This window comes from Mastomys coucha, unplaced genomic scaffold, assembly GCF_008632895.1.
Source record: "Mastomys coucha isolate ucsf_1 unplaced genomic scaffold, UCSF_Mcou_1 pScaffold1, whole genome shotgun sequence".
Taxonomy (NCBI): domain Eukaryota; kingdom Metazoa; phylum Chordata; class Mammalia; order Rodentia; family Muridae; genus Mastomys; species Mastomys coucha.
Window position 1 is genome coordinate 59,317,671 of NW_022196891.1, and position 25,333 is coordinate 59,343,003.

The 25,333-nt window shown below is 38.5% G+C and overlaps 1 protein-coding gene across 10 annotated transcripts in view; it reads right to left on the reverse strand.

The window, feature by feature from the left end:
* Suco (SUN domain containing ossification factor) overlaps nt 1–15,946 on the reverse strand; it is a 56,776-nt gene extending 40,830 nt beyond the window's left edge. For 9 of the 10 annotated variants that reach the window (XR_004123186.1, XR_004123185.1, XM_031387083.1 and 6 more), the window contains exons 1-4: nt 15,683–15,810; nt 4,669–4,780; nt 2,925–3,035; nt 480–634 (exon numbers count right to left, since the gene is read on the reverse strand). Coding sequence is in view for 8 of the 10 variants with exons in the window: in XM_031387083.1 (XP_031242943.1) it covers nt 480–634; nt 2,925–3,035; nt 4,669–4,780; nt 15,683–15,744 (440 nt within the window). In the remaining 2 variants the exon portion in view is untranslated. Of the gene's footprint in view, nt 1–479; nt 635–2,924; nt 3,036–4,668; nt 4,781–15,682 lie in introns of all 10 variants that reach the window. The other variant, XM_031387040.1, reaches the window with a different exon arrangement.
* Nucleotides 15,947–25,333: the final 9,387 nt, after the last annotated feature.

A 25,333-nucleotide genomic window follows, 5' to 3' on the forward strand; every position in this document is an offset into this window, starting at 1 on the left:
CACCACCTGGCCCTGTTCCGTTTTCCTTAACTGAGCAACATTCCCAAATGATACCATCTTTGTGCAAAACTCTATCAGCCCAGTCCCTTACATTCTGGAGGAATACATTTAAAACCTGACTGTACTGCAGTAAAAAGATTTTTAAAAGTGGCAATAGAGTAGCACTTATTCTGAGTCAAATACTCTCTTACATGCTTACTATTATTCTCATAATAAAGTAAATACTTAATGAGTATTAAGAAAGGGTGTTTAACTTTGCTCTCTGTGTTTCAACTTGAAGGAACTCAGAAGCACAGAACTGAGAGAACGAAGGATAACTTAAGCTTAAGTATTTCAAATGTTATTAAGTTACAAAAGGTAGCTAGTCACACAAAAACATGACTTTTCCTGGAATGCTAGTAAACACTTGATGGAAATAATGTTTCTAATTCGCTGTGTTTGCATCTACCCCCACTCTATCCCCCTTCATAATGACTTACTCAAGCTTTGAGACTGGAGTTGTTTCTGAGGTAGATGAACTGGAACTATTTTCGATGTTTTCACTGCCTACAACCACACTGGAAGAATCGTCATGCAAATCAACTGTAGGGAGTGCTTCAACCACAGGTGGGCTTAACTTCGTTGTTTCCAAACTCTGTTTTTTAAAAGGTTATATTAAATGTTAAGATTAATAAGTTACTTCTTCTGATGGTCAGAAGTTCATAGAAAGCTGAAAAATGACTATATGATGTTCATAATCTAAGGGTATTTAGTCCAATGGTAGTAAAGTGCTTAATATACATAGGCTGCAATCCTGGGTTTAATTCTCCAGCACTAAAGAAAGAAAATTACTTAAAAGAAATTCTCTCTCTCTCTCTCTCTCTCTCTCTCTCTCTCTCTCTCTCTCTCTCTCACACACACACACACACACACACACACACACACACACACACTCACACAAATCCTTTCTTCCATCGTTACTACCCTTAGAATTTCATTTCATATTCTAATACAGAACCTGCACCTTTTTCATACATTAGCAGACACAGCTGTATCCTACAAGTAACTCCATTTCTATTTAATACTGTACTATTAGTAACTAAGGAAGCCTATGTAAATATATAAAATAGTATGATACAGTTCTAAAGAGTTTATGAAAAAGTATGCATCAACAAATAACAATAAGAGATATGTACAAATATTACAACACAATAAAGAATTTGCTTTTCTTTCAATCCTAAATATTCTAGGTCATTCACCCCTCAGAAATTGACTGAATGTCTACTCAGATCTGAAAACCCTTATCAACTCTCACCCCTCAGAAATTGACTGAATGCCTACTAAGATCTGAAAACCCTTATCAACTCCAGTGATAATAGAATCCGCCTGCTCCCTTCTTTCTGCTTCCACTATTCTGTAGTCAGTCTCAGCACAGCATCCATAAGTCAATTGCTATTATCTGTCTTCCTCTTGTTTGCAATTATAATGTAAATGTATTAAATAAGGAGAAGGTTCTCTTGATTGTAACAGTCCCAGAATTTAGCACACAATGCACTTAAAAGTGTAACAAAGGATAACAAGTGAGAAAAATTCACACCAAGTTCAAGGAAAGAAAAACTTATGAACTATTACAGACTAGATGAGATGGGCCTTGAAAATAGGTAAACCAGTTTGGGAGCAAAAAGAAGACACAAGACAATGTCAACAGTATGATCAAAGTGTGACCATTTGGAGAACTAGTAGAGGTAAAATTTTTACAAATAACAATGGCTTGTTTTTAAAGGTAGAAAATCTTTAGGAAAAGATATCATCAAATACTGTATTATTTTGCATATATTCAAAATTTTAAAAAGTGTTATTTTACATTCTTTTTTAAACCTAAGTCCTTAAAGTTCAACATGTATTTTGTACTTAACAGTAAATCTTACCAATCAGCCACATTTCAAATGCTCAATAACCAAAGGACCTAATGACTACTATGCTAAACAACACAGGAATAAGGGATTCCACAAAATTTCAAAATGTTTGCGATAAAAGCTACTAGAGCAGAGGTTCTCAACCTTCCTAATTCTCCAACCCTTTAATCGTCACGTTTTGGTGACCCCCCAACCATAAAATTATTTTGCTACTACTTCATAACTGTAATTTTGCTACTGTTATGAATCATAATAAATATCTGGTATGCAACCTCTGTGGGGATCAAACCAAAAAGGTGTTTGTGAGCCATCATGTGGTTGCTGGGAATGAACTCAGGACCTCTGGAAGAGCAGTCAGTTATCTCAACCACTGAGCCATCTCTCCAGCCCCAAGATGAACATTTTCAATCTGTAAAATGTTTGTTTTTTTCTTAATCTTTCTGCCTCCATATCAAATATCCCTAGATCTTTTAACCTCATAGTTTAAATGGTTTCCAGATATAACAGCATTCTACCAGGTTTATAGTATTTATTCACAATTTTAATAACTGCCATATTTCAGGTGCATAAAACAGAAGACAATACTTAGAATGAAGAAAAAGGGCAGAAACCAATTTAATGCACTCTTTTAACTTCATACACTATGTAAATTTAAATACTGGTTTCAAAAATGCTCTCTGTGCTACATATGACTACTTCTGTTGTAAAATAAAGCAGATCAAAAAAGGATTTGGTTCCTAAAAACCAGAAAATATAATGAGCCAAAAAAAATAGAACTTAAGAAGAAATATTTGCACTCAAATTTTACCTCTAAGAAAATAGCTGTATTTACTATTAAATCTTTAATTTTACATCTTCACAAAATCTGTACTATTAACGTGAATAATTTTACATTCCATTATATGGCTCTTTACAGTGAAGAAAATATAACAACATATAACATGTTGACTAAACAAAGGTATCCAATACTGTGCAAAAAAACAAAACCATAAGGTATATTATTAAAAGCAAAGGCAATATATAGCTTACTTGTACATCCACAGTGTAGTCATCTTTTAGCTTATTTTCTTCTGGAGATATAGTTGAATAGGAATTTGATTTTCCTGATAGCTCAGCATTACTAGGTTCCTCTCTTTCATTCTACATGGTGACAAAGAAATGACCGGTTAAATTATTTTATATAAATAAGTAAATAAACAAATAAATACAGTTATCAAAACTATCTCCTTCTTCGCTATAAACCAGTCTTATATACATTTGATTCTCAACTTCATTTACATGTTTATTTTCTATCTCCTTCCATCCCTCTCCTTTTCACCATACTTAAAAACATGTGATTTTAAAAACCTCATCTGAGCTGGGCAGTGGTGGCACACACTTTTAATCCCAGCACTTGGGAGGCAGAGGCAGACGGATTTCTGAGTTCGAGGCCAGCCTGGTCTACAGAGTGAGTTCCAGGACAGCCGGGGCTACACAGAGAAACCCTGTCTCAAAAAACCAAAAAAAACAAAAAACCAAAAAAACAAAAAACCACCTCATCTGATAGCTTAATAAGCACATCCTATATGAAGTATTATGTTCCAGACACCAAGTAAGACTTCCCTAATTACTTGGAATATATATGTTATTGTTTCATCTATCTTTTGACACACACTCATTAATATTTTCTATACCTGTGTCTTTAAATGTTTCCTAAAATATACATTTCATAGAAGCAAAGTTCACATCGCCTAACCTGAGGTTATCTAGCACATACAAAATATTGAAATGTTTGCTGAGAATTTCCCCCCACTTAATGTTTACTTAAAATGTTTTTGTAACATTTGGTATGTAAATATATCAAGGATGAAGTCAGATACAAATTGTACTGATTGTGGATAAAAGCATTACATTTTATGTTTTCTTTTTAGAGAAACAAATTTTCAAAAGTTTCCATCTTCCATCCCATATATAAATTCTATACCACTCAAAAATTAAATAATGCAGGCCAAATATTATATCTCAAACCTCCAAACATGTAAATAAAAGTCTGTCATGATGCACATGGACAACACAAAAAAATCTCATGAGGCAAAAATACATTCTATTGTATCTGTGTATTAAGGTCATGTGCATATATCCTTAGAGAAAGAAGAAAATCACTTTGTGGAACATTTTTATTTTATTGTAATGGAAATCAAAATATTAATTTGTGTTCCTATTTAAAAGTGTACCTATATCTACAGGAAAACATTTGAACACTTACAAGAAGCAGTAAACATGACTCCTTTGGGGATGGGAAAGTATATACAAAGGATAAAGAAGTATATAGTCAGCCAAAGTTATTTCTGTAATGTAAAATACAGAACGCCTCAAAAGACAAATACAAGTCAGTATTCACCTTTATAATTTGAAGTAGTAAAATTATGATTTCAAAACTATCAGGTGTTTTATGTCTATTCACTGTACCTAATTTATATCTAAGGAACTACAAAGCCTCCAATCTATAATACTCATTATTGATAGCTTTTAATTTATAAGAGCAGTTTTCTTTGCAGCAATAAAGGAGTAATTCATATTGAATATAGATCATACTTAGCACATAGTATTTGAAATACAAGCAACAAAAATATACAAATATCTCTGAGCTATCTTAATATCAGAATTACCTCTGTAGCCCTCATAACAATAAAACAGAAATCTCCACATGTTTGCAGCCTAGTATTTCACAAATTACTTTCATTCTAAATTGAGACAGTCTTAGAAAGCAGGTTGTCAATTCCATTTAAGGTACCTTTTTCTGGAACTGTGTGTCTTCACTTCCTATTGCACAATTATCATCTTGAGAATAGTATGATGTTGAAGCTGAAGAACTCTCTTTACAGCATACATGCCAACTTGGAAGCCTGCAGACACCCACCACCAGCAACAATGAACAAGAGAAGGAAAGTTAAGTAAATAGCCTTTTTATGGGCTACAACCTCAGGCAATAAAATACAAGTTCTTATACTAATACACTCAAGAACACAACTTTAGAGTATTGGTATCTTAGGAGAGGAAAAAGTTAATAATCATTCTATTACTACCAATACCAAGTAATACATAACAACAGAAGCAGTATGTGATAATTATCACAGGAGGTACAGGAACTTGTCAGAGTTAGCCTCCTGAGAAAGTATCCAGATGCTAAAGCCATTTACAAATATTTAACAATAATTCTAAAACCCGCCTCAACTATTTCAAAGCATGGAAGTAAAGCTTGTAAGCTATTCTTACATAAAGGACACTGAAGGCCAGAAGTAACAAAGTCTATAAAGCACAAACACTCCAGGCTAATAGTACTCTGAAACAGAATGTAATAACTCTTCTAGGCCAAAAACCTCACTGCAAATTAACAGAGGAGGAATAGAATTCCTTAGGATTGTTTAGCTCAAAACAAGAAGCAACAAAAATAAATATAGAAATATGTGTGAGCTATTTTAATGTCAAAATTACCTCAGTAGTTCCTTATAATGTAACAAAACAGAAATGTCCACACCGTTTGTAGGCTAGTATTTCTCAGGTGTCTTTCATTCTAAATTAATAGTCTTAGAAAGCAGGCTATTGAGGCTGGTTTGAATATAAATCTATTTTATTTGTAACACATACCTAGAAAATCATTACCACACCTACTAAAAGATACACTATATAGCTATAAAGATCCTTCTAATGAATAAAACACATTTAACACACACCACACTATGCAGAACATATGCTATATAATCCTAAAAACTCTTTGTTGCTGTTGTTTTGAGACAGGATTTCTCTATCAATGTAGCCCTGGCTGTCCTGGGTTCACTTTGTAGACCAGGCTGGCCTCAAACTCACTTTGTAGACCAGGCTGGCCTCAAACTCAAGAGATCCATCTGCCCCTGCTTCCTTAGTGCTGGGATTAAAGACGTGTGTCACTCAGTTTAAAGTCAGTATGTTTCTTTAAAAATAACCCATGTGGTTCTGAAACAAAATCAGCCTCACTAGTCTACTACTAGTAGTAGAATCACATGCTATGAGGATTAAAGACAAAAAAGGATTCCCAAAACAGGAAAATGTGTAGAGTAGGAGAGATCATGGACTATTCAGTCCTAAATGGGAGGTATCCTTTAAATCCCTCCCCTCAGAGCTCAGGGAACTCTATTGGAAGAGGGGTTGAAGGATTCTGAGAGCCAGAGGGGTGAAGAACACCAAAGAAACAAGGCCTTCTAAATACTAGCGCAACTGAAGCAACGACTGTGGTAGCACATACTGGGCCTACACGAATCTAAGCCAAGATGGGGGTCCCATCACCGAGAGGGGAAGTGAACACAAGCCCCATTCCTAACCCAGAGAGTATCTCTGATAGATAACTGCTTGTAAAGGAAAACTTTGTTTTCCCAAATAGAGTCGCGGTAGTTATACAAACTACTTTTAAGGACAGGCTCTATGCCCAGCAGTAGACAGTCAACACAAAATTAACTCAATGGCATTTTTGGAGGTTCTTTGCCTCATAATGCTCTGCCTGGGCACTATTATTCCCTTACAGGTCTTCTGAATATATATTACAGTTTCTGGTGTTAGGTTTTTCTGGGATTTCTCACACTGTGTGTGTGTGTGTGTGTGTGTAAACATGTGCATCTCTGTATGTGCATCTTGTGCTTTCTCTTTGACTCTTCTGTTAATTTGTTTGCTTCATCATATTCTGGTTTGCTTGTTTTTTATTTTATCTTTACTATTTTTTAGAAGAATTATTGTACTCTGGTGAGAAAGAGAAAAAAGTGTGGATGTCCATGGGCCTGATAAAAGGTGAAATTTATAACATAAAATTGACAGTTTTTGAAAATCTGAAATATACATAACTGAAAAATGTTTGTACTTAAAGAAAAAATAAGCAAATTTAATAAAAGCAAGTCAATACTTCTGGGAAAACTATAGAGAAAAGGAAACAAATTGTACAATATGAATAGGCTGTAAATACCATTTGCCATAGCAATATAAAAACTAAATATCAATCTAAACCAAACTATAACTTGAGTGTATTAGCAGCATGCAAAGGAATCTAATCATCTACAGTAAGTAGAACAGTAGTTAACACATTGAAGAAATTATTTCAGCAATGAAGATAAACACACACACACACACACACACACACACGGGAGCTCTTAAAACTTGCTTTGCTTCTGCTTGGTCTCTTAGTAAGTTAAGAGCACAATGTGCTCAATGAGAAAGCCCTATTGATTGCTGATAACATTATTAGTTACTCCCATCGGCTGGGTCTTAAATATTCTCAGCCACCATACTCCATATACTAAATTATATTCAATGACTGATCACTAAAAACTGGTCAATAATTTCAATAATGCATCATGAAGAATCACTGAGCAACATAGACAATATTTTGTATCTTAATCTACCATTACTAATATTGCCAATAAAATCTGTCCTTAAAGCTGCTGGAAATAATCATATACTAATCATACTTAAAATGGCATATTTTTAAAAATTGTTGTAGATGTATTTATCCTTAAAAAAATTCAAAACATGGTCCTTTTCCTATAGCAATTTTCAGTTCAAAATACAAATAAAGTTCCCAAATAAATTAGTGTAGGCTAACCATATAAGGTGAGTAAACAGAAATCCACATATTGGACAATGAAAAGCTAACCCTCAAAAGTAGGTTAGGGACTGGCCTTCAAATTTTTATCCTTAGGCAAGCAAGATCATCTAAAAGAATTTCACAGCCGGGCGGTGGTGGCGCATGCCTTTAGTCCCAGCACTTGGGAGGCAGAGGCAGGCGGATTTCTGAGTTCGAGGCCAGTGTGGTCTACAGAGTGAGTTCCAGAACAGCCAGGGCTACACAGAGAAACCCTGTCCCCCTCCTCCCCCAAAAGGAAACAACAACAACAACAAAAAAAAAATATTCATTAAGGGACTGACAAAAATCAAAAGTATGGGGCTGGAGAGATGGCTCAGTGGTTAAGAGTACATACTACTTTTTTCAAGAGTTCAGTTCCCACACAGAGGCATGCAGATATATACATTTTAAGATAATAAATCTTTTTAAAAATGAAAAAGTGTAAGGCTACCGTAGCCATTAACTTTCTTATTATAAGTATTCTTTTTCCACCAGGCTGCCAAACAACCATGCAAGAAGAATGTGTTCCTGCCACGTCCCAAACATCTTCTATTTCAACTACAATGACTTATCAACACTTCCCTCTAAAACAGTACTTCTGTTTTCAAATGCTTCAACCCTATCAGACTCTATCTACACTGTTGACAAAGTAATCTTAAACAGCTTTCCATCTCTATTTCCAGTTTCCTCCTTTCTATCCTTTTACTGGGTTCTCATGTAGCTAAGACTGCCCTCTATGTAGCAGAGACTGGCCTTGAATTCCTGCTTCTCCCTCCTCCTGCCAAGGGCTGGGATTATAGGAATGCAGTAGCATACCAGGCCTTCAAAGCTTTCTTTCTTTGTCATCTTTCTTGATTTCTATTATCTATAGAAACTCAGTGCTGTTTCAAAAGTCAAACATTCTCCTTCAAAAATTATTCCCTCTGTGGAGAAAGTTCCAGTCTTTTATCTCCCAAGCCCAAATTTTTATGTCTTATACAGTCTATACAATCCTGGGCTTACACATTCCATTCCCCTCCAACTATAAGATCATTCATCTTTCAATTTTTTATAACTCTTCCATTTTTCTGTACACTATTAACACAGTTTTCTCTCTCTTTGAACCTATTTCACAAATTCATAATTTAATATACAAGGATTTATGGTCTCATCTGCAGTATGTTTTAAGAAAGTATCTACCTTCCCTTGTTTGGCAGAATCCTACTAAAAAGTGCACCACACAGCACAGGTGCCTTGCTAGATCTGTTGACGTGAGAAGAGTAAGAGAAAACAATGCTGACAAGAGCAGGCCAGAGACAAACTAAACAGCTCTTCTGAGTTCTAGCTCAATGCTGTACCTTTGCACTACAGCTGCACTACAGGCCAACTTCACAACCTGCTGTTACAAAACTAGATCACTTACTTCCATAAAATTTGTGCTTAATGCTCTTACTTTCTCCTTTTCTAAAACCACATTCTTATTGTGGCAAACTCATTACTCTGACCGTTTCCAGGTATTTGTCTCTGTAAGTCTGTCTCTCTTCTCAGAAACACATCTAGTACAATGATGTCAACATAACCTTCTCAAAACAACTTCCCTTGCTGGATATTTATCACTTAGCTGTTTGGCTTCACTTATAAAATTCACCATAATCTATCTGCTACGTTTTCTTAAGTTAACTACTTGTTACCACTTCTATCCATTCATTATTAATTTACTCATACTCTTTCCTCTTGATAATTAAGTGCCATCTGCTCACTGTAGGCAGTGAGACACATACATATGGATTTCGCCATCATTCATATTAGCAGCAACAGTGCATCTTATTTCAGCTCATGCAACACCTATTCCCACTAGTGAGTTTATGACTGGCACATTTCACTTCAAGCCTTCCTAGCAACTTCAGGCCAATTTTTTCATTAATAAGTAGTATGAAACTCAGTCTTCTGAATGATTCATTAGCATTCTAATCATATTTCTAGAATGTTGGCTGTATAAAAATAGTTGACTTCATCTAATCCAGTAACACTAAACTGTTGACTTCATCTAATCCAGTAACACTAAATTGAATACAAAAAACAAAAATATCCATAAATATAGTCAAAAGGTGTCCTTTTAAAAAGAGCTTCAGGTTGTTAACTCCTGCTATCAAATCCTTCCTTGGCTCATGCCCACCATTTTCAAATAAGAAAATGCCCAAGGACATCAACTGGCATACAGGCAGAACACAGTGATTAAGACAACACAAGCTCAAAAGAACTACCTAAGTTCTAGATCCATCTCTATGAAAAAAGTTGGCAAAAATGCTTAGTGTCTATGTGTCTTCCTTCTTCATCTTTAAATGAAAGGGTCCCACAAGAGTCTATACTAAAAGGGGTGTATATTTCACAAGAGTTATAATGGTCATAAAATGACTATTGGGCCCTTTCTAATACAAATATCTATCTGTATTATAACAAGGAACTTGCACACAGGCTCAAGTTCCACACTCACTCTGTTTCCTTCTCTGTACCAAATGCATTGGGGGTAACCAAGTAATATTAGAAATAAATTTATAAAAATAAATTGTATATTATTATAAACCCTTATAGCCCTTCCTATTTTACTCTGTAAGCTGCCAAAGTACCCAGAGTGAATGAATCAAAACATATATAATAGCACTTAAATACATTATGAGCTTAGTACCTAAGAACTATGCCAACACTATAAAAGACTGAATACACTTATATACATTGAATACATTTATATAAAATACAAAAATCACTTAACTAGTAATTCATTATAAAAATAAAGTTCTGAAGCCAGGTAGTGGTAACACAAGCCTTTAATTCCAGCACTCAGGAAGCAGAATCAGGTGGATCTCTGTGAGTTCTAGGCCTCCCTGGTCTACAGAGTGATAGGACATCCAGAGCTAAGAAACCCAGTCTCGAAACAAAAAATGTTTTAAATCTGGAGTGTAGATCATAGTAGAATGCTTGTCTAGCATTTGGGAAGCCCTAGGTTCTATATCCAACACACAAAAAAGGAAGGAAGACAAGTCCTTCAAAAGCAAACGAACCTTAAAAAATTGTAAAAAGCACTCAATTTATAAAATAAGTATATCCCAAGGGAGTATATTTTTATACTGCAAATACTCAAAAGCAATTTCCCATTCCCTTGTGACATACGAAATTATACTTTATGAAAACACCTTATATTATATAGTCTTGAAAAACAAAACAGGTAATGCAAGTAAAAATTGTATTTTCTGCTCTGTGTGTTATACAGCTGGCATTTAAGAAAAATCTGAAATACATAAATCATTGTTTCAAGGAGGGTTTTATATATATATACATATATATACATATATATATATATGTATATATATACACACACAAACTATTAAACAGAGGTGTATATTGCATTTATACATATAATGTTCATAGCTGAAAATGACCCGAGAGACAAAAAGCAACTAAATACTTTTTAAAGTTTCTTTTCATTAGAAGTGTAAAGTTAACTATACATATTTATTTCTCTGCTCAGATTGAGAAGTGGAAATTTACTAGTCACAAACAACAAATTATGAGATAATAAATAGTTGCTCAAAGAGAGTTAACTGTTAATATTTTTTTTTATTGTCTGCCAAGTCTATTTTTACTTGCATTCTAAAACATCTTCAAATGTATTAAACATTAAAGGGCAACATGAGCCACATCTCCAGTTCCTAAAATAATTCAAAGAATATTATAAAGAATTATCTGCCTCTTGGTGTGTGGACATAGACACCACAAATTTTCATAAAGACAAGCCACCTTCTTTCAAGGATCTCTTCACACTAAAGCAACCTAGTTCACCCAGCTTATACGAAGGCATCTGGCACTGTTGATAATGACCCCTATACTCCTTCCAGGCACCAGATGCTATCCTTTGAATAAATATCTCAGCAAATCTGAATTTTTTTCCAGTCTCTTCATACTAAGTTTCAACAACAACAAAAGTCATCAAATGATGTGGAAAGCATGATTATTTCATTATTCTGAATATCATTTTATTCAGAAAATAGATGCAGAGACTTTTAAAAAGTCTCTACAGAAGCAGTAAATACACACGCATGCACACGCGCACATACATTTTCCAGGTAAAAAAACAGAATAGGAATTTTCAGCTCTTCCATAATTAAAAAGAAAGTTTTTATATAATTTGCTTCTTGTTTTTCTGCTCATATATTATTAACTAACAAAAGAAGCTGGGGGCTGGAGAGATGACTCAGCGGTTAGGAGCACTGACTGCTCTTCCAGAGGTCCTGAGTTCAATTTCCAGCAACCACATGGTGGCTCACAACCATCTGTAATGGGATCTGATGCCCTCTTCTGGTGTGTCTGATGACAGCTACAGTGTACTCATATAAAATAAATTAAAAAAAAAAAAAAAAAAAAAAAAAAAAAAAAAAGCTGGAAAAATTACCAGAGGAAAAATCAAAGAATACAAAAATAAAATCACAACCCAAGGAGGGAAAAATCTCTTCCATCTATAAAAACTAGACTAAGGTCAAAAAAGGTCATTATCATGATTTACACAGCTCCCAATGCTCTTCAACTTCATCTCCATTTATGACCTACCACCTCCAGAATCTGTCAATCCATTCTATCTTTGATGGTAATCTAACTAAAATATCAATATGGCCTGCCTCTTTTGTTCTTTATTTAACCTATTTCACTCCATCTTCTATCCTGCTAAACTCAGAGTTCTCCTGGGCAATAATCAATTCTCTTCAAAACTCTAACCCCACAAGAATGTTCTCTCTGCTTGTAACCCAAGTCTCCCACCTTGACTATTTACCCTAGAAACCATTAATAGATGAGAATTAATGTTCCAAAGAAAGATGAGATGAGAAGAGATGAGAACCAAAGGCATATATGACTGATGAATGGAGGAAAATACAAATTCTTCATTGGATGCACATAATGTCCTTTTAAGTACCTTTACTGTATGTCAAATATATCAGAGTTGTTTTACGTGAAACTTTTCTTATTATTCTAAATTTTAGCTCCTCTAAGCTCATCCTTTGAGTCACAGAAAGAAATCTGTTACTATTTTTTAAAAATTAGTCTTTATTAAGATTAATGTAAAGATTTATTGTTATAAGGGTTAGCTGAAGACATATCAAAAACTGCAAGAACTAAAGCCAGATATCGAATGTAAGAATAAAGTTCTTAAGCAGTGGGTTTACCTCCAGCATACCATGATTCACACTGTGCTTTATACATGTCCAGCTAAGATGGAGGGATTATTTTGTTTTAACTAAACAAACCCTCACTACATGTATTTTTTTTTAAAAAAAGCTAATAAAGATAATATTACAAGCATAAGCCAGTAACAAAATAGAAAGACTAAAAAGAGTAACCATTATAAACTACTCATCTATATTTGATATAAAATAATCTCAATTATACAGTTCTCACTGAAAATTACTACTTTAATGAAAACAAATGGTAATATTAACAAAGTATTTGTTTCTCTTTCTTAAACAACTAACTTATATAATTATATGTACTAATACTGATGTCATATTGGTACATGTAGGTAACTTAGAAAGGCACATACACCAAGTTTTACTATTAGGAAACATATTCAGAATAACTGTTCAAAGGCATAGATCATATTGTCCACTTCAGTGTGATGATCAACTCCCCTCTGCCAATGATTGAGAGAGTTCTCCACCTTCAACTTCCGAATAGTGTATTTTCTATCATAAGATTTTGAATACCTCAGCAAATTAAGAGTTTTGAGACATGGAGATTGACCAAGGGTAGACCCAATATAATAAGTCCTTGAAGGAGAAAGAGAAATCAGTCATAAGTGGATGTTGAGGGCACAAGAGAGAGGTTGAAGTGATGTGAGGCAGGAGTCAGAATCCGTGCAAACCTAGAAGCTAAAAAAGTCAAAGAACTAGAGTCTCCCCTCAAGGCCTCAAGAATGAAGCAGCCGTGCAACTTTAATACTTTGGCCCAGTCAGACTGATTTTGGACTCCTGCACACACACCCTACAACTATAAAACTATGTGTAAGCCACTGGATTTCTGGTAATTTGTTATACCAACAGTAGGAACTCACAAGGAGGCTTCTTAGTTTCAGAAAGAAACTGAAGTTTCAGTACTAAAAACAAAAGAGGCTGCTCACTCAGGCTTTCAAGAGTCACAATGTTCAATACACAGTAAACATAAGAATGTTTTTATAATGAAAGACAGCATGCTCTTACTGTTTTACAAAGTGTAGTATATGTGTTATCTCATTTGCTTCTAATAACTTTGATATGAATGGATCAATTTTATCATACTGAGTTTCTAAGAACTAAAGTTCAAAGGAATTATATAACATGTCCAAGTAGACTTATCTAGTGATGGTACTATATCTGTCTAACAACACAGACCTTATTTAACCTATAGTCAAAAGACCACTATAGTGAGGAGCCTGTATTACAAGCTACTTAGATTCAAATCTAAACTCCAGAATGCAGTAGATGCTTAATCTTAGCCATGTTACTCTGCTGCAAATATAACAATAGCCTCTCTATTTATTCATTGGTAAAATACAGAATTCGACTAATAATACCTACCTAAGAGGGCCTTGCTGACAAAGATGCTAAAATATACACATGCCACATGCTTGGCACAAATAAATATTAGCTACCACTGCTCTTCTGTAGCTACGCTACAATTACACTGTACTACTCAACCAAGAATTGTGATTAGCAGTATGCAAAAGAAAAATAGCAACCAGGATGAATAGATAGACAGGATGCATTTTGTTTTTCTGTTAAGGTAAATCAGCACTCTAGACAGGAAAGACAAGCAGAAAAGCTGTATCCCAATCTATCAACTATGACATATAAGATCACACTCAACTGCAGTAATATTAATAGGGTAAGGGGGTAAACCCTAGAACTGATTATTATATGAACACAGAACACTCAAACAAAAAACAAGTGGGTAACAAAATTTGGAGATAATGTCTGAATGAGGGGAAAAAAAGAAAAGCCATTAAGAGAAGCTCACCAACTCTAAGAATTGCTATCTAATCTACACTGCTTTCAGGTACCCGTTTCTGTTAAGAAGTATTTAAAGGATTCAGAATGACAAGAGATCAAGCATTTTGTTCTCCAAAATACAGTCCTTCCGGTCAGATTTTCTCAGACAAGTGGTTTTTTTTTCACCCATATCAATCTATTACTCTATGTGAACAACAACTCTGCAACTTGAGCACCTCTGGCTTCCATTACACACCCATAAAAATGGGAATTATTATTGGCGCTTTGAAGACATAAGGTAAATAAGAAAGTTTGTTTAGATTTTAATATAAGAAGCAAAATCACTTTCATCGTTTCAGTCACCAATGTCAAGGCTCTTTGGGAATTCCTTCAGAAAGAATGGCTTTTCCAAGTATACCTTTAGCAATCCTTTAGCTCACAAGCTATTTCTGCTCTACAAAATCCAGAGATGTGCTTAAAATTAACTTGAACTCCATAAAATTTTAGAGAAAAGGGCAGAGCAGGTCGCAAAATAGTTTACTTTCTAGTAGTGCCAAAGGACATGCCCATAAACTACGCTTGACTCTACATCTGTGAAAACCCTCTCCCATCAAGCTAATCGAAAAAGGACTTCATAAAGAGATCCCTCCCGCCCCACACCCCCGTGTTTCATGAACAGCAGCCCCAAAAGTACTGTTGGTCAAGATTGTGCAAGAACTGACCAGAAGAGCAACTGTTTGGACATTACTCTTACACTCATGGCGACTCACGTTTTCAAAATCACAGGTCACATCACACCTGACTCGCCCATGCCCTTAACCTCATAACGAAAGCAAATGAACTGACAGTAAAACTGAGTAACTCACTCCCCAGCTTTCTGAACACTACCCGAACTACCCAAACTGCCCCAACTGCCGTGATGGAGCACCTGGGCACAAAGGCAGAAAGTCACCCCCAACATTCCCTTCTCTCCTTGCTGGACTCCGCAAATTCCAAAACACAACTTGTAAACCTCAAGAGAAGAGCTGGATGGCCGCTGTGTCCCCTGCTTGGGGACAGGAGCGCCAGCAACCCCCCTCCCCAAAAAAAAGCCGAGATGATTTGGGGGTGTGACCCGACCTACTCCCTCTTTCATCCCCACGGAAAGTCCCCAGTGGCCGGCCCCCACTCACCAGACTAGAGAGCAGAGAGAGAGGCAGGAGACCAGGGCCAAGGCCCGCCGGTACTTCTTCATCTTCTCCTCCTTCTTCCCCCTGCCAGGAGGCGGCACATCCTCCCCGCAGCAGCCACAGCCGAGGCCAAGATGGAGGAGCCGGAGCAGGAACGCGAGGATGGGACCGAGAGTCCGAAGAGCCGTGGGGCTTGGGGAGCGGTTCCGCAGCGGCTCGCGTCCCGGATGGCCTCCCCGAGAGGCCCACGGCAGCGGGAAGAGCGACGCTTCACAGGAGCGCTCCAGAGACTGCTGCCGCCGCCGCCGCCGCTGTGTCCGCCCGCTCGCCCGCGCCCGCCTCCTCCGGCCTTCGCCGCCACTGCCTCGCCATCCCCGCCCCGCCCGCCCGGGCCCTGGCTCCGTGCTGCCAGCGACCAACGGCCGCCGCGTACTCGCCTCTCAACAGCCAATCGCCGGCCGGCCCAGCGCACCTCACACTCCACGGAGCTGGGTGGAAGGAGACGCGTCACCCACGTCCCTCTCGGCTCGCGCTCCACCAGTCTCAGCGTGGGCCACGCCCCCTCCGCTGACAAAGCTCCAAAACGCCACAACCGCCGCCCGACCTGCGCAGGTTCCCACCCACTTGCTGGCGCTCGAACAGGAAGTCCTGTAACCCTCGGCCTTCCGCCTTTCAATGGCCCGCCCCGTCTCGCCGGCGCGCGCCGCCTCCGCGCACGGCTCTCTGGGGCTTGTAGTCCTCCTACCCGAACCCCCGCCTTTTTTTTTTTTTTTTTTTAAATATCCTTAGAACCGGCGGGTTTGGTTCTAGAATTTTATACTTTCACTTCTCACCTCCAGACTGGCTAGCTTTGTCATTTGCTATTGTTACTCCAGAATTCTTCCTTGGAGCACAGTCATGGAATGGCCTGGAATGACTGGGGAGGGTCAGGAGAAAGCTAAAGTAATTTTAAAAAGTCGGCTTTACCCGAGGCAGTGGGCCGGGTTTACTGAGGTAGATGCTGATTGGAAGGTAGAAAGAGGCGTGTCAACATTTCCTCTCATATGATTGGCTGGGGCCGAGAGACTGAGCTTTTCTTTCACCTAAGTGAGAATTCCTACCTGCCCGCCAGATTCCTAAGATAGAGCTTTAGTGTTCTTTTTATGTTATTTTGATTTCGGATTGTGGGTTTGCTGCTGCAAGGCAGAAAGGACACTGTGGACTCTCCGCGTCCGAAAGCAGGGAAAGCGACCTCCTACACACACTTGGTGTGGACAGGAAAAGAAAGAGTGTTTGGTGTTCGCAGCATGGAGACCCCAAAATCTGTAAAAAGCTGAGGCCCAGAACCCTAACTTAGGAGCGTTGGTGTGCAACCTCAGAATGCTTTGTGGCTACTGCCAGACATCTCTTCAAGGAGCTTACTGATCCTGAAAGCAGTTGGAAGAGACAAGACATTTGGCCTCGTAGTATAGCCCTTCATTTCTCTGGTCTCTTAGTGTGCCTATTGAACAAAACAGACCTGACTGCCAGGTCCTCCCAGCATTCTTCAGTCTCTACCTGTTACAGGGTTCTTCTGGCTGGCAAACCTCACCCCCTACCCTAAACTTCTCCAGCCCAGGAGCTGGGCTGCAGTTCCCTCATGCATCCTTCCCTATATAACTCAACCATTTTGGTTACCTGGCCCTTTTGGTCTGCCCTTTATCCTCCTGGTCTCTTGATCACCCGGTATCCTGGCTTTCCTCCCCCACCCCCACCCCCCAGCCCTCCACTTTTCTCACATGACCCCTGCTTGGGTTCACTCTGGACTTGCACAGATGCCTCTGCCTCTGGCTATGTCTCCCTTGTATAAACTTTTTCCACCATGCCCAGATGCAGTCATGCCCTCCCTTTTTTATTTTATTTATTTATTTGTTTGTTTGGTTGGTTGGTTGGTTTTTCGAGACAGGGTCAAAAACCAGGACAATTGATTTCTTGCCAACTTGACACACAAACACATCACTAGTCAACTGTAACTTTTCTTGTTTATCTTCAAGATCTCATTTGAAGGCCATTATAACAACATGAAACCTTGCTATGGTTCCACAGTCTGTCTCAGGTTATGTACTTACTAAGACAGCATGTAACTGTATTAACTTAGATTCCCATGAAGAGCAGAGAAGAGTTCCCATTTTTCTCTACCTTAGTCAGATTTTTTGGGGGGGGGGGTGTTTTTTATAGTAGTCATTCTACCTGGAGTAAGATTACATAATGTTATTTTCTTAATCTGCATTTCCCTAGGAAATTGTGATGACAATTTTTCATACAGTTATTGTGTATCTTCTTTTGAGAAATGTCTATTAGGTCTTCGCCTATCTCTTCATTGGATTATCCATTGTTTTTGAAAGAGAATCTGCTATAAAAATCTCTCCATTCAATAAAATCTCAACCCTCTAGCCACACACCTACACACTGATGTGTGGAGTGACTGATGTCCGTGCAGGTATTAGGGTTATTCTGGACGTCACAAAGGGACATCATGCACAGGGAACAAACGCTCAGCCATTCCTAAAAGGTTAACTACACAGAAACTATGTAAGGGTCAGGTCCCAGCCCTGATAAAGATCAGAAAGTCTTTACTGCTGCTTAGAAAGAACAGGCCGATCTCAGAAAGGCAGCCAACACCTTCTGGCCAGCTCTTTTGTCTTTTGTCTCCCATATAAATGGTACCTAAGAAACTCAAGGAGATAGCGATTTGTCCAAATTAAGGAGGTGTTTTTTGATTAGCAGACTTTGTTGTGTTTTGATTTACTTAAAATTGTATCTGCTCTCTTTTTTTTTTTTTTTTTTTTTTTTTTTTTTTTTTTTTTTTTTTTTTTTTTTTTTGGTTTTTCGAGACAGGGTTTCTCTGTGTAGCCTTGGCTATCCAGGAACTCACTCTGTAGACCAGGCTGGCCTCAAACTCAGAAATCCGCCTGCCTCTGCCTCCTAAGTGCTGGGATTAAAGGTGTGCGCCACCACTGCCCAGTTTATACTAATGTTTTACTTAAATTGAAGATATTTGTTTGTTGGGGGTTGGTCTTATGCACTTGCCACGCACACTTTGCGTGATGGCGGTATTTGAGGCGCAAACTTCAAGGAAAGTCAGTCTCCTGCCTCCGCATTGTTGCCTGGCACCCCAAACTCAGAGGTAGCCCAGATATGTCCTCGTACTTGTGTGCTAGGGGCCCACCAAGATATCATTTCTTTACAGCTAGTAAGAGAAAATTCGGACATTGCTCTCTGACCTTCACCAATGTTCCAATGTCCTAGTCAAACCCTGGCTTGGAATGTTAAGACATTCAAACTAATTGCCTCCAGCGTTGTGGGTAGGGCATTAAAGTTTACAGAATGAGAGACTTATCCCAGGACAAGGTCAAGTAAAATCCTCATTCTCAGTAGCAAGAGACTGTCTCTACTTCCCCAAAAGATTAGCATAGTGGGCGTTTTACCTAAGATGGGCGGGACCTTAATCTGAGAGTGTGTGTGAGAGAGACAGTCTGCAACGTTGAGCGTTCTGCAACAGGCAGTATGCATTCAGCATTCGGACTCACTCGCACTCAGACTAGAACCAGAACTTAGGTGGACTAGGACTTAGATTCATACAGTCCTTAGCTCCCCGGGCCCAGAGCGCTTGGGCCCGGGGGGTGCAGCACCAATCGGGATTCAAGAGATTGAGCATTCAAGATTCGCGCATTCAAAATTGAAGATTCGAGTATTCAGCATTGAGGACTCGAGATTCAAACCTCTACTCTCCTGGCTGGTGCACCCGCAGCCCCCGGGGACTCTGATCAGGACCATGCAGCCCGAACATACTCGGAGCCTGGGGGTGCTGCACCAGTCCAGAGGAGACGGCTGCTGTTTTAGACCTAGTGTGTTTTAGGTGGCCTCAGATGTACCTTGACTACTGAGCTGCCAGATTTTTCATTTCTCTCTTTTGTAACGATTGTAAAAGCCTCATGTCATTTTTTAAAGAAATACATTCAGATAGAACTCTTCTTGTGTAGTGTCTGTTTGTCAAAGCTGAATCCCGTGCACACCTGGCCAGAACCTATCGTCCCACGGAACAAGGGACCCTGTAAGAAAGCCCAGTCCGTGGTATGCCCTTTGTACTCAGATCCTGATTTGTATGCCCAGACATCTGTCTACAGTCTGGAAGATTACATAGTCAAACATCTCGGGCCTCATGTTATATAAAAATTGTTTTTCTTAACCTATGATTGGTCAATAAAGAGATGATTCAGCCTATGAATAGGCAGAGGAAATAGAAAGGCTGGACTTCCGATCTCAGCCAGGGGTCCTGGTACAAAGAGAAGAAAGAGAAAGACCAAGAGGAAAGAAGGTAAAGAAACCATGAGGAAAGAGCATGAGGCAGAGGGTCCAGGAGGAGTTGTGATGAACAAGTTACCAAAGGATTTGCCGTGAGGTCATGATGAGAGAGCAGACATGAGGACACATATGAACCAGAGCAACTGGGTAAGACTCAAATTGAAGATAAAAGACCATATGGCTGGGAAATAAATAACTTTAGAGAGTTAGAATAGATACCTACCTGCCCAGTGGTTAAGGCTTATTAATAAATTTACTAGATCTTTGTATCAATTATTTGGAAGCTAGAATGGGAACACATAAGGCTATCATCCTTAATTTACTGTCTACATTTGTTTTTTTACAGATTTCTAGGGTGAGAAGTCTAAGATCAATCCACTAGGGAGGACCCAAGATCAATCAATGATTCTAGGGAGGATCCAAGATCAACTGATGACTCTAGGGAGAACCAAGGATCAATAGATGACTCTAGGAAGGATCCAAGAACAACTGATGACTCTAGAGAGGATCCAAAATCAATCTAGGGAAGATCCAGGATCAATCGATGACTCTAAAGAGGATCTAAGATCAATTGAAGACTCTAGGGGAGGCAGACCAAGGATCAATCCATAACTCTAGAGAGGACCAAGGATCAACTGATGATTGTAGGGAGGATGCAATATCACTTGATGACTCTAGGGAGGATCCAAGATCAATTGAGGAGGAACTCTAGGGAGGATCAAAGATCAATCCATGACTCTAGGGAGAATCCAAGGAGGTCTTCCTTGCTGTGTGGTAGCTTGGCAGAGAACAAAGGAGGGGAGAGAGGTAAACATAGAGGCAGGAAGAGGAAATGGAGAGGTAATGGGGTAGATAGAACATGAAGAGAGAGAGGAGAAGCAGTGTCCAGCTTAGGGCTCTGGTGGAAAGATCTAGCAACAACTTTGAAGGGTAAGATTAGGAGTGAGTGGAAGTGTTGCATCTCTCCTGTCCAACACTGTCAGGGGATAGCTTCCTAAAACACTGCCTGCATCCCGTCCTTGCTTTAATTGAAAAAGAAAAATATCTCATGTTAGCCTGAAATACTTTTCTAATGAAGGGTTGCTTCCTTGGCCTGGCACTCAAAGCCTTCTTTGATTCAGCATATCTGATGGTTCAAGATTTATCTACCTTTATTTTTTTTTTCCTTTCATGACTCAATTTGTCACCAAAGCAAACTACTTTTTGTGCCCTGAAATACTTGGCCTTTATTTCAAGTTCATTTATTTGTGTTCTGGCTTCCCAAACAATACATTAATTTATGACACCGTGCATTTTATACTACAATAACTTTTTAACAATGGCACAAGAAGTCATTTTTGTTTAAGTATTTTATTGCTCTACTCATACTAACTTGGTATAATCTTCTCTGTTGCTGAAATTCTTAGAGATAGTAAGATGTTACTAATTCCAAGAGGCCCTACCTAGCAAACTATCTCGTTCACTACTAATGACCACAGGAATTTTTTATTTGTATAACATTACTTGTGTCTGACTTGATTGCTCTGAGTCCCAGTTACTCTTGTGTAACATGGAAAGGTAAGTTGTTTAAAAGATATTTACTGATCTTTCCTTATGTACAATGTACTGAGACAGATAGCTGCTTGTAGAGAGGGAGTCTTAACAGATTTCTGAGGAGTCCTGTTAAATCTCAGAAAGTTTATAAAGTCATGAAAATGTATAGCTTAACAGAGAAGTCAGTTATGGAATATAATCATCAAAAAACTTGAGTCCATAATGTGCAAGGTATGCTTTTGGACTAACTGTCACCCACATTCATATGATAAAAATATGAAATTGTAAATTTTAGTAAGAATTTAGTGAAAGTGAAAGTGTAAATGTGACTTCATCCAACTTTTTAGACTAGTAAATGATGTTTATATGTCTCCAGTTAAGAAGTGTTTCACTAGAGCACAGGCTAGGTCACAATTCCTTAGAGGGCCAAGGGTCAGGCTAGGTCACAATTCCTTAGAGGGCCAAGGGTCAGGCTAGGTCACAATTCCTTAGAGGGCCAAGGGTCAATTTTAAGGGAGAACAGCACCATTTCTTAGAAAGCAGAAGGTGTTGGGCTTGGTAGCTCATGTCACAACATCGACAATCAAAGCTAAGGCACAGGGATCTTCCAAGAGTCTGAGGTCACCCGAGCTCCATGATGAATTCTGGACCAGCAGGGATTACAGAATGAGACTCTCAAGACACAAAACCTTTTTTGTTGTTGTTGTTGGTGGTGGTGGTTTTTTTTTTTTTGTTTTTTTTTTTTGGTTTTTTGAGACAGGGTTTCTCTTTGTAGCCTTGGCTGTCCTGGAACTCACTCTGTAGACCAGGCTGGCCTCGAGCTCAGAAATCCGCCTGCCTTTGCCTCCCAAGTGCTGGGATTAAAGGTGTGCGCCACCACCACCCGGCTCACAAAACCATTTTTAAAAAGAAAAAAATAATCACTTTAAAAAATATATCAGAGTATGTCTCAGTAATGGGGATGATTTTTCTTGGCACTCCTATTTCAGTAGTGTGTGTGCATGTGTGTGTTCGGTTTTATATATATATATTTTTTTTTTCATGAAATTGGGTTGCAGAATAAGAATGTGTCTAAATATGGGTTGTACTCAAAATAATGTAAAAGCATCTTCAGTAGGAAAAATGAGATGTGTAAGACATGTTGAATAAAGGCAAATGATATTAATAGCGGGTACCATAAGGTTAAGGGGAAAGTGAAGTCATTTTTTTATTTGAGGGGAAAAGTAGATATGTATTTGAGATAGTCCTTATGAGATGATGTAAAGTTGAATATACAGGAAGTCAGTAACTTGCTTGCCTTTAAGCATGGGGATGAATATGTACCACCACCCCCTCAAAACACATGTTTTTTTTTTAAAGTAACTGGTTGTAAGGTCTGGTTTGTCATCCAGCACTGGAAAAGCAGAGGCAGTGTGTTACTAGAGGGCATTGGCTAGCCAGCCTGGCCTCCTTTTTTTTCAGACCAGTGAGAAGTTCTATTGTTTTCTTTAGTGGCTATGGAACCTAATTAAGTATATCCAAAGTTGTTCTTTGGCCTCTGTACACAAACACACACACACACACACACACACACACACACACACACACGGGTTGGGTAGAGAGAAGGAGGATTTTCAAAGCGATAAGGACACAGCGTCTTAGACACTGGGGACAGTAAGCCCTAGAACCTGCTAAAAAGTAACATCAATAATCTAGATTACACAACTTTTAATTTTAGTTTCCCTGCTACTTATTTGGTACTTTATGTTTGGAAAAATTAGTGCTGGTGAACTGTAATCAACTATTTGTGTTGCACCTTGTATAAAGCACTTTGAGTCATGGGAAGATTTTAAAGATGTCATCTTCTAGTAGATTATACAAGAACATTTAAATTTTAAAAAGGCGGCAGTTAGAAAGGAATCAAAGTAAGTTAAAGACAATTAGGCTTGGAAAAAGAATGCCTTAATCCTTTATTAAGAACCTGTGTAATTACCTTTACTTACAAGCCGCACAAAACTACAGGCTGCCTGCTTCTTAATCCATGAGGTTCCAAGGCTGGAAGATCAGGTGAAGGGGCCATAAGAATAAAACTTTGAAGCAGGAAGAGAACCAGGGAATGGAGATTCCCTCAAATGCCCACCGGCTGCTGTGGCAAGCCCGCTTCACTCCATTAATAATTCTGACATAAGAACAGTGCCAACTTGTATTTTCAGATATGCTCTGGCTTGCGCAGTAATATAGTCAATCTTCAACACAGCAGACACCTGAAAGCTGAACTCCAGGTTAGCAACAGCAGATAGCAAAATTTGATCCAATATGTGGAATGAAATCTTCACAAAGCCTCTTCAGGAAATAGCAGGATTAAAATCAGAACATGGGAGATTAAAAAAGTGTGTGTGTGTGTGTGTGTGTGTGTGTGTGTGTGTGTGTGTGTGTGTAATTAGTAGATCTCCTCATCTTAGTGACTCTGTAGGGGCTAGGAGATGGCTGAAGAGGTAAAGGTGCTTGCTATGCAAGCCCGAGGACCTGAATTTAAAGCCCATATAAAGGCATAAGGAGAAAAGTTGTCCTCTGGCCTCTATATCATCATGTTCGTGGAGATGACCACCATCTTTCACCAATAGTCAAACTCATGGTCTATGTTGGAAATTGAAAGAGAGAGAAGCTATGAAATCTGATGTTATTCAATCTCTGGGGGAGGTCATATTCAAATATTACACATTTACTCAAAGTGATATCCAGGGAACATTTTTAGTGATTTTTGGGTTGATGAGGGCTCTCCCTTCCCAGGCAAATATGAACAGTAAGTATCACTGACACTCTTGGAGGAGCCCAGTTGACTAGACTTCCAGACCAGCTGAGCTGCCAACAAGAGTCTCTGATGGGTAGAACTGCCTGGGCTGGGCACTCTCCAACAGTGGAGCTGCCTGACAACTCTTCACATCTCTCCAAACTTCTAGGTTTCATGGTGGGTAGGCTTTTGATGACACCATTGTCATTAGGTCATTTCTGCTCCTGTAAGTAACTCCTCACTGATACCCCTCTGTAAGTAACTCCAGTAAAACCCATTGGCTAACCACGTTGGACTCTGGTCATCTCGTTTCTTAGGCATGTCACTGGCTTCTTTTCTGGGGTGAGTAGATCTTTGCTCACCTCTTCTCATAAATAGTGGCAACACAACACTCACGAAAAGAGATCCTCACCCCACCCCCACAAGGAAACAAACAGACCTAATTACTTTCTACTGAACCATCTACAATTATCACCTTGAAGAATTAGGATTTCAAAATTCTAAACATGGGATGGAAAACAACGCATTCAGATCACGGAAGCAGCTACTTAGAAAGCAGACATAACCTTAAAGGCAGCTATGCATGGAAGGTTTGTCTGTGAAAAGCAGTAACGTACTCATCACAATATAAACACTGAAAATGCATCAAAAGAGGAATATAACTACATCAAGAAAGCAGGGGATGGAGGAGAGTGTAGATCACACAGGACTTTCTAGTCCATGGAGGAAAAAGCAAATTCTTGGCCTGCATTGAAATGCCTACAATTCAAAACATAAAAACAAGAAATAATAAGCATGCTGGTTAAGATATGGAGTAAATACCACAGAACTATTGACTATAAAAGATGGAAGCAGTTGAACAGGGAGACGTGGGGGAGGTTATGACACTTATTTTTATAATCAAACAAAAGATTTGATTCTTGTGTGTATATATATATATATATATATATATATATATAACTGAACTTAGGAAAAATGACTAAGGTCACAGTCATCAGGTATTTACTATTTATAGCACAATAAGTTCA